This window comes from Schistocerca gregaria, chromosome 11 (genome assembly GCF_023897955.1).
Source record: "Schistocerca gregaria isolate iqSchGreg1 chromosome 11, iqSchGreg1.2, whole genome shotgun sequence".
Taxonomy (NCBI): Eukaryota; Metazoa; Arthropoda; class Insecta; order Orthoptera; family Acrididae; genus Schistocerca; species Schistocerca gregaria.
Window position 1 is genome coordinate 86,419,450 of NC_064930.1, and position 10,783 is coordinate 86,430,232.

At 36.7% G+C, this 10,783-nt stretch overlaps 1 protein-coding gene across 20 annotated transcripts in view; it reads left to right on the forward strand.

Annotated features, from left to right (window-relative positions):
- Nucleotides 1-9,005, forward strand: part of LOC126295452 (zinc finger protein ZFP2-like) — a 909,451-nt gene extending 900,446 nt beyond the window's left edge. For all 20 annotated transcript variants that reach the window (XM_049987955.1, XM_049987969.1, XM_049987970.1 and 17 more), the window contains one exon: nt 6,006-9,005. In XM_049987955.1, coding sequence (XP_049843912.1) covers nt 6,006-7,431 — 1,426 coding nt within the window. In that variant the 3' untranslated portion in view covers nt 7,432-9,005. The remainder of the gene's footprint in view (nt 1-6,005) is intronic.
- Nucleotides 9,006-10,783: the final 1,778 nt, after the last annotated feature.

Genomic DNA, 10,783 nt, shown 5'->3' on the forward strand with positions numbered 1-10,783 from the left:
CCAAAACTGTTTATCAAATGGTCTCTTATCAATTTCCGGTGCTCTTGTCATGTTATTACTATGTCTTTTTCTGTAATCATATACCTATTCTGATTCCACTTAGCCTGATTTCTAGCATTATATCTGTTCGTCCCAAACTGACAGGCCCTCATTGGGACGGCTCTTAGTTTAACCGGCCTTGCCCATTCCCATCTTGTCTTCTATCTGGATTTTCCCATTGTCTATTTCTGTTCCCACCTTAATAATTACCTCCCTTATTCTCATGTTGACGCCAGTTGCTATTCTCTCCTCTATTGAAATCTCCTTGAAAATTAGCTTGACGATCCTGCTGATTATTCCCATTATGATTATTTCGCCTACCATTATTCCCATTATTAGAATTTTGGTTCCACCCTCCATGATTTTGTTCATAATGATGCCCATTAAATCTTTTGCTTCTTTCTAATGCACGATCCAATCTCTCCACGTAATTCAAAAATTGTTCAACTGAATCATCTGGCTCATATACCAAGACCCTCTGAACTCTATTTGGTAACCTCCTTTTTAGAGCGTCTATTTGCGTTAGTTCATCAAAAGGTCTGTCTAAATGCGCCAACTTTCTTAGCTGTTTCTCGCAGAACTCCCTCATTGTACCATCACATTCTTTTTAATTAGTCCCATTAAGAAAATCGCTTTTGATTTTGGCCTGAACAGAAAAATTTGTTCAAAAAACTTTTTTCGAATTGACTATAGGTTAAATCAGAACTGGCGGTTAGATTAGCTCACGACAATGCTTCTCCATCTAAGAATTTTTTAACAAATTTGATCTTTACAGTGTCACTCATTTCGAACGAAAAATTGTCACAACAGTTCATAATGAAATCAACTGGGTGTAATTTTCCATCTCCCGGAAAATTACGCACGTTTGTACCTGGCCAAAATCCGTTAAATCAAGTCGCTACCGATTTCATAGCTAAATCATCCGGCATTTCATTTAATTGTTTCTGTAGTCGAACTATCTCATGCGCATTGTCTTTAATTACATTGTTACAAGAATCTACATTATGTTCAATAATTTTCACTTTTTCTGTTACCTTGTTTTCGAACAATGACAATTTGTCATCGACATTTGTCGTATGTAAGTCAGTTCTGGTAATCATTTCCCTATCTTTAATTTTTCTCTCACTCGAAAATGATTCAAAATACTTCGCGGTTTCTTCCACTTCCCGTTTGATTGTTAATTCGACTTTATTGAGTTTATCTTCCACATTGTCTACCCTATCTTCAATTTCGTCTGTCCACTCCTCCAAACTTGTTTTCGTCTCTCTTATTTCCGATCTGATAGTTGAACATTCATTAAAGAATTCCTTAGCCAATTGGCTATTTTCTTTTAAAAGTTTCTCTTCTAAATCAGACACTTTCTTTTCCATACTTTTCGCGTTTTCTGTAATTACATTATTCAAAAAACTAAATTGTTCAGAACATTGCTTATTCAAACAACTGAACCGTCTGTTCAAACTATCGAATTGTTCAGCATTCTGTATTAACAGTAATTGAAACATAGCGGACATATCTAATTCTTCAACCTTTCCTTCCGATTTTTTACCTGCCATTTCTGTACTAGCACTTGCTTGAACACTTTCGATAGACTTTTTATCCCACTGCTGATTTTGTTCCAACTCGTCTGTCACGGTCATTTTTAATCGAATTAAGAAACTCTTGCTCCAACAAAACGCCCAAAATCTCAACAATACAAATAACTTAATAGGCGTACTTATCTCGTTTTCCCGCATGGTCCCACATCTGTTATTATTTATTTTTCTTATTCTCGTTGGGTTGTTACTTCCATTTGTCAGTAGATTATATTTCCTTTCATTTAGATCGTTCTCCTCCTCTTTCTAATACATTATTAGTCCATATCTGTTAACATAAAACGAGTATCAGTACAATAATGCAATGGATCCCGGACAAGAGCCCCCAATTGTAATGTACCCTCTTTCGTCCGGGGTGAAAATCAAATATCAAGCGACAAACTTACAATTCATTTAAATGCTATTTCAAACCCTGAGATTGTGATGATCAATTGACGACACCCCGCCAGCTTGTGTGGTCTGTATCTACAACAGACGATATTAAGCTTAATATTTAGACAAAAGGATGATACATCACAGAATACTAAAACTAATTAAAATACATTATCTTTAGATGCTGAATTTGGTCTCATTGTCTTGATTCTCGCCATGGTGCGTTCTGTCCATCTAACATTGTTAATATTAGGTCCGGGTCTTTGTGTGTTAAAGAAAACTGGTAATCGCTTTTTGTTTTGCTATTGATTCTTCATTTTTATTAATTTAACTTTTTCTCAATAATTTCCATCTTCATATCACATACTATTTATAGATACTCCCTATATAGGACGACAGACTTCCTTCCGTACTCCCATCAACAGTCCACCTCACAAAACCACGCTCTCTCCAAAACAGTCCAACTAACTCACTCCAACAGTCACCTTAACAATGGCCGACTCCCTATCTTTCACACACGAATGTCTTTGGCTCACAGTGGTGCCAACATATTCTCCAGAAATAAACAAATAAAGTTCACATTATAGAATAATATAATAAAAAAGATTTGGGCAAAATTAAATACTACATACAATAATATTAAATAAAAACGATCATAGAAATGAAATTGGAACACTGACCCCGCAAGGGCAGATGCGATTATAAGGGTGGTATCGCACTCTTCAGTAGTCCATTACATTACACAGTTCTCAAATGAGACATGCATTAAGGTAAACTAATGCACAGTAATTAGACTGCACAATCAGTACACAGAAGACTGCTGCAAGCGTTCACTGTCTGTGAACTTGTAGAGTCAACTCATGCCAAGTGCACCCAATATACAACATTATTTGCTGTCCCTAGATATGAGTGAAACTCAGAAGGTGTAGGGCTATATAGAAGACAAGTAGCGCTACTTTGTGATAGGTACTTTTGTAATATCCTACCTGTGTACATTAAGTATACAGGGGATAAATTGAATGATATGGAAATTATGCAATTTCAGTACACCCTCAAGGTCACTGCAGCTAATAACAATGCCGCACTGGAGCTATGTGCAATCACTTGACGTGACCATGAAGAAGAGTGAGGGCTATCAGACTGAGTACCCAAGTAGGGCAGTTCTCCAGAAGAAGACACAAGAACTAACAGCCCTCCTACAAGGGCTGCCATGGACATTTGATGATAAGACCGCATCAAGCACTGTTTAACCATGGATTCAATATGCTACAGAAGCGTCATGATCGAACTGATAAGAAGAGACCTCCACTGTTCATCTTGGCAGTAGATATATCTGAAAACAGTACAGGCTTCAAGAACAGAGATCATGTCATCTAAATGATCTTCATCCTGGATATGCTAATATGCTTTGACTTTTAAGTTTGAACCTCTCACAGCTGCATTCAGCACTAAATGTCAATGAATAGATCACATGACACAATTGTGTTAAAATCAGTGTGATATGTAATCAGTGTGCTGGCAGCCATGACAGTTGCAGTTGCACCCATAAGAAAGGTGGTCAATGTCCTCTTTGTGTTGTAGCCTTACAGCATGCAGAAATTCTGGAAATGGGATCCAAGATTCAATGAAGTATGAAGCAAATGTGAAGAAATACGCAAGAAGACAAGGCACGGGAAAAGTAGTGGAGAAGTGTGGCACCCTCTCAGCAAGTGGCCTCTGCTCCCTGTGCCCAGTTGGAACCAGTGATAGTGGTTGAAGAGCCAGCTCCACAGAGTTGAGCGAAGCCAGTCAGTGTCAGAACACAGACATGTGAAAATCATCAGAGTGGCAGTAGGTGGCAGAAGATTATTAGACGAGATACAGGGAATTTCCATCTACTTTTGCATGTTATTTTCTTTGAATTATCAGGTTGCACTTCCTGTTCTTTTTTTTGCCAGTGAATTCTTTAAAAACGCTGCAAAATTTCACGTGCTTTACTGGATCATAGCATTTTAAAAGTGGACATTGCTTGGCCCCCTCACCTGTATCGTTCGGAATAGTCATCTGGATCACTGTGATGAAGAATGATGTACAATGATTCCAGTCTGACCACACAAAGTTGTCTTCTTTGCACTTGAATATGCATCGATATGAGGGTTAGGGTCAATGCCTACATTTCGCAAAACCTGTTGCTGAAAGTAAGTCATTCAGTCTACTTCACTCTTTAACATTTGGCATTAGTGAACACACTCTGTAACCAGTACCATATATATCCACATACACTGACTTTCCTTGTCTGCCTACCTCTGTTCAGCACCTATATTGTTCAGTAAATCTATAGTTACCGCCTGCATTTTTTTTTACATTTTCTCTCTGTAGGCAGTAAGTGGCTCCTCCAAAATTGCAATTGTAGGAAGTGTATTTACAGGATTATTAGTAGTTATCCAATGTAGTGTTGTGAATGGCTCTCCCTGTATACTTTTATATGCCCAGTCATTGGCCCCAGCTACAGCAGTCAGTCAGCAGCATGTTACTGTACTGTGTCAAGTGTTATTCTGTATTGACCTACGGTGATATTTGCAATCTTGTAAATTAATTTTGTGGTTTGTTTGGGCATGGTTTATACATAGCCTTTAAAAATGAGATCATTATCAAGATATAGACCGAGTTAGCAATGTGAGGGATGTCTATTGATTGAAGATTGTTTAGTGTGAAAAACAAATAGCATGTTGCAGATGATTTACCTTTTAGCACTATGTAAGTAGTTTAATTTAGTACCACTTGCAGCTTGTTCTGTAAGCACCAGCTCTGCATCAGGGCTAAAGCTTCATTACATTTTGTTCCCATCTGTGCTCTGCAATCACCTCAATCTGTGACCAGCTAGTCATCTGTATCTTTACCACAAATCCAGTAACCTTGTGACTAGATCCCAGTAGCTCAAGAAGAGGCTTGCACTGTTCTCAAGTTTGGATTTTTTTTAAATTCTGCTGCACTTCACTCAGTGCTTTGATTATGGCTCATGTTAATCTTTTTTTAGCTGATCTAGCTTTCCAACTTCCAGTCATTATCTTCATAATCCTAACAGGCATGTGATTTCATGCAGGAAGACTTTTGAAGGTCCTTCCATTCCACTGGACTGTCCTGCTGTCAGTGTTTGTGGCTGCTACATCGTATTCAACAGATTACATCTCAAAATGTTTACCTAATATTTAATCTGTAAAATCATTATTACGAAATTCCCACAATTCACTGTTTCTCATTTAATGTAACCAAGAAAACCAAGTCATCTACAGTCAATCGAATGACATAGTAGCATAAGTTATTGACCCAGACAGAAAGACACACACATGAGGCTGTAACATGACAGTTCAGCACCATTGTAAATCAATTAGTAATGACCAAAGAACAATACGAAAAGGGTAACCTCGCAACTCGCATGTACTCTACACATGCATTTACTGCCATAGTGTGTTACATAAAGCAACAAATACAGGATGTATAGTGTGCACTCAGTGCAACAAATTACTGCACGACATATAAACATAACTATAGAATGAATGGAGAAAGTTAATGTGAACTCGAATACAAGCTTTACTTTGGTGTCCATTTTTATAAATTGACTTTCCTATTTTGAGCCAAAAATGTAACTGCAGTTAGCTTGGCAAATATACAATATATGAGTGGAAAATATGAAATTTTCCCGTATAATCATCTCTTCTGAAAAACAGGCTCCTCAGACTGTTTAACTCAGTGTACTGCTGGTGTTATCATAAATGTTTGTTGTAATATTATTACCAATTCCACTCTAAACTCAATTTGGAACCACTCAAGGTTCAAGCTAGTTCTAAGTTATCTTACCGCTTGTGAAACAGTTTCATCTCATAAGCAGTGAATGAGCAGGAATGTTGTTATGTGTATACTTGAAACTATTTCTCCATTAGAAATAAGAATTTGTAGACTGTTGAAGTAATGTTCGTGTATGTAGAGAGTGAGATATTTACTGCCTTTCTGTTCATGCTTCAGGTTGACTAAAATCGCTAATGAGTGTGGCAGCACTGGATGTGAAGAAACATACCTGCAGGGAGTGACTTGTGTGGAGCTGGACATTGATGCAGAGAAATCGACACATGTTGTTGGTAGTGGATCTCTAAATCAAGTGTGTGTCACTAAGCAGGATAATGCCCTATGTGCTAGAAGTAATAACAGCTCCAAGCAATATGAATTCACATGTAGTTCATGCAAGCAAACCTTTTTGTCAAAGTACAGTCTAATAATGCATGTGTTTACACATATTGATGGTGTACAGCCACCTGTACATATCTGTACCAGATGTGGTGAAGTATTTCATACCCATGATAGCTTGAGTAGGCATTCAATGGTGGAAAAAAGGACTAGCCAAGGAAAAAGTGAACAACATAGCACAGTCTCTAATATCAAACCAAACAGATCTGATAATTTTGGGGAATCCTATAGTCAGTCAAGTCCTTCAGTAACAAACAATGATGAGAGACCACACGTATGTGACGTTTGTGGAAAATCGTTTGATGCTTTGCGCAGTCTTAAGAAACATACTTACAACCATACTGACAAAAGACCACATAAATGCAAAATTTGTGGGGTTGCTTTTGTTCGCCATTTTCATCTCAAGCAGCATTCTCTGTCACATACTGGCGAGAGAGCACACAAATGTAACGTTTGTGAGAAATCATTTATTCTGCGTAGTCATCTGAAAACGCACTCCCTAATACATATTGGTGGGAGACCATACAACTGTGAGGTCTGTGGGAAATCCTTTACGGCATGTGGTAGCCTGAAGAGGCACATGTTAATACATACTGGTGACAGACCCCACAAATGCCATGTTTGCGGGAAATCATATACTGAATCGGAAAATCTCAAGCATCACATATTTATACATACTGGAGAGAAACCTTACAAATGTGACTTTTGTGGCAAATCGTTTACAAGGTCACATAATCTTAAGGCCCATTTAATACAACATACTGCTGAGGCATCACACAAATGTAATGTTTGTGGTGAATCGTTCATAAACTCTTGGAAACTAAAGGTGCATACATTAATACACAATGGCGAGGAGAGACACAAATGCGATATCTGTGGGAAATTATTTGCTAATAGTCGTGGTCTCAGGCTACACAAATTAAGACATACTGGTGTGAAACCACACGTATGTAATGTATGTGGAAAATCATTTACGGAGGCTGGTGGACTGAGGAAGCATATTTTGATACATACTGGTGAAAGACCACACAAATGTGTTGTTTGTGGCAAATCATTTACCGAGTCTGGTTGTCTGAAGAAACATCACTTAATGCATAGTGGCGAGAGACCTTACAAATGTCACATTTGTGGCAGAGCCTTCACTCAGTCTGGTAGTCTGAATGCGCATAGGTTAATACACATTCGCCAGAGTACAAAAATTTTATAACTGTGTGATATTTTAAAGAAATTTCGATAAGCTGGGTAGGTATGTTAACATAGAAGACAGATCTCACAAAAATATGTCACTGATCAGCTGCAAAAACTGAACTAGATTTTTTAAGCAATGTGCTGTAGACAGACAACAGTAATTGCACAGAGGGAATTCTTTTAGATATTATTATGATACTATATCAGTGCATTGTGGAGAGCCCATTTTAAAAGCATCAGAGCTCTGATCATTGACAGCTGTGCATAGCCGAAAATTTTTTACAGGTTTTTGTGGAAAATCTTACATGTGGAAATGCAGACAAACTTTTTAAAGATTGTATTTTGAGAGATAATTGTTGTGTGTGTAAACTGGCTAAAAGTAGCCCCTTGTAACTAGCTGTCTGTGTGTGTGTGTGTGTGTGTGTGTGTGTGTGTGTGTGTGTGTGTGTGTGTGTGTGTGTGTTTATTTGTCTCTTGAAGGATTTAAATGAAAATTGAGAATTATGTTTAATGTATGTACCCATTGTATTTAACCAGTGTAGTTTTGCTGATATTGGTATTTATAATTTATCCTCATTTAAGGTAGTTCTGTAAAATATCAGTAGAACAGTCTAAACAGCGACTTCAGCATTGTACATATGGTCATAGTATAATAAATATATATTTTGTCCTGTTGTAATAATCAGTGCACTTTTGGACACATTATTGAATAACATGTTTATGCATATATCAATACATTAGTTAAATTTCATATGCCACAGATAGTTTGAAGCAACTTTTTTTTGAGGCTTCATTATTGACGAATGTTTGTGACATTTTAAACTTTTATTAGTTAATAGTTATATAATATTGTTCATTGTATCAACATTTGTGCCTGAAGGTTGATTGTGTAAGTTCCTTTATTTATACATGTATAATAAGGCTTGATTGTTAGTATTATCTGAAGAATCTGATTATACCTCATATTACTCAAGTTTGGTGCTTTTCTATGACATGCCTTTGCAACCAACTAGCTGTGGAATACGTTTCTGTTGAAATAATTGACAGTCACATTAAAGATAGCTCTTTATTGTTTCTAAAAGAGTGGTATGTTTTGTAAATATAGGACAAAGTACTAAATCTGTCAGTTGCTAGCTGTAAAATGGTGTCTTCTGCTGCCTATGTATTGCAACCCGTTTAGGTTTCTAATGTGGTAAAGGAAACAGGAATGAGTTTTTTCCTGCTTGTCAGCCAATTGTCCTTATTGATTGGTAATACTTAGCCATTTCCCTTCTCGAGACATACGTTGTCAACTAATGTGTGTATCTGCATTAAGTAATGTGCATCTGGGCTTTCTTGGCGAATGGATACTAAAATATCATGGTGCAATGTGCTGAGTATTTCTGGAGTGCTATCTGTGAAGCCTGTTTACTTCATAAAATTTGTTAGCACCAAGAGTACCATTATAGCAGGTGAATAGAATCTAGTTCTTGATTATCAGGATTGCTAAAAATTAAGTCATTACAGGTCTAGTGATTTAAAGGTGACTTTTCTGTCAACAGCTTGTAATTTGATTTTAATAAACTATTCTGATAATTACATGTCATATTCAATGAATCATGAATTCAGTGTTCTTACATAATTATAAGTTGATTATACCCACTGTACTTCATGTGTCCTTCTATATAGTCTGTTGCATTCTGTTCATACACCAATTATACTGTCTCATTTTGTGTGAGGCATGAAAGCCATCAATGACAGTTTTTTATTGTGTTTTTGTTGCAAAAGAATTGTGCTACTTCATAGGGAAATGTAGTATGCTGATCATTTCTTTCATGTTCTCATATATTGAAGTTTGTTCTCAACCTCTTTAAAATCATTTCAATTATATTCATATGGTGTCAGAAATGGTGTACCTTCAGGAATGATTTTCTACTAGAGTGAGAACTTAATTGCTGGAAGGTGAGAGGTTACCCATCTAATATTTAAGTAAGTATATAATATGTAATACATGTCCTGTAAATTTGATATTTAACACATATAATATGTGTAAAAAGTTAAGTAGAATGGCTACAGAACAGCTCTCATCCATTATTGAAAATTGGTGATTCATTTCTTAACCCTTTCTGACCTGACTTTTTATTTACTTGTAAAACAAAAATCTGACATAATTTTTACATTCCGGTGAGTCTCCTGACAACATTTTTCTAAGATAAAAATTTCGTATATTATCTACTTTTCTAGATATTTAATGTACACAAATGTGTTCAGCAGGTCTCGAGCTTCATATCATACATCAAGTAGGTTAACAGTACAGATCAGTTATGCCACTCTTTATTTCACTTTAAAACAGAGGAAATAATAAAAATAATTCCATATTAAATTCTTGTTTAAACATCAATGGTCAACACCTGATTTTAAGGTTTACTATGAAACTGCAAAAAACAATTTCTGTCCTTTTGGAGACACAAATGTGCTTTATATTTTCTGCACTGAATTCTTGTATGCCCTGTACATTTTGGAAATTTGCAGCGACTTGGGAGCTCCTACACCATGCAAAGGCAAATGGTCAATGGAATCAAACTGTATCTCTGTAAGTGGTCGTAATTCTCCTCTTTTTCTTGGTATGACTCTCATGTCTGAAGCCTGACATATGGACGCCTCCTCTTCTTTCCAGTCACTTTCTTTTGGCACAGTATCAATCCATCTACTACCCTGATATGAAATGAAAGAAGGTCGATTTGCTTCTTCTTTGGGATAGACAGGTTGTCTGCATCTCGTCCGTATTCCAATCAACTTTGCACTATGGCAGAGTCAACAGCGTGAAAAATCATTCACAAAGGCCATTTTCGAGATCTGATGAAAACTCTGTAGTAGCTTATCAATTGATCAAATAGATCCACACCACCCATTGCATGATTATATCTTCTCACTATTTCAGGTCTTTCTACTTTCACATCTTTGTGGTTCTTTTTGTCCCCTATGCTCGACTTCATCCACTGAGCCTTTACCATCAAAGTTAGTACACAATACAACTGGCTTATTGTCTAACCACTTACACATGGTATTGTCATCGGCACTACTGATTTCTTCACAGTAACCTCTCGTTTGTTTCATTACTGTTTTTTCATCTGAAATAGGCAAGTTCTTTCCAAATCTGTTTTGACGTACAGTACCTTCTGCATTGATGCCTTGAGATTTCAGAACTTGAAACAGATGATAAGATGAAAAGAAGTTGTCAAAGTATTATTTATGACCTTTACCTTTTGAGAGTGGAACAGAAAATCCTAAAACAACAGCAGGACCTAATCCAAATTTTTACAGCACCTTTTGAGAGTGGAACAGAAAACCCTAAAACAACAGCAGGACCTAATCCAAATTTTTTACAGCAT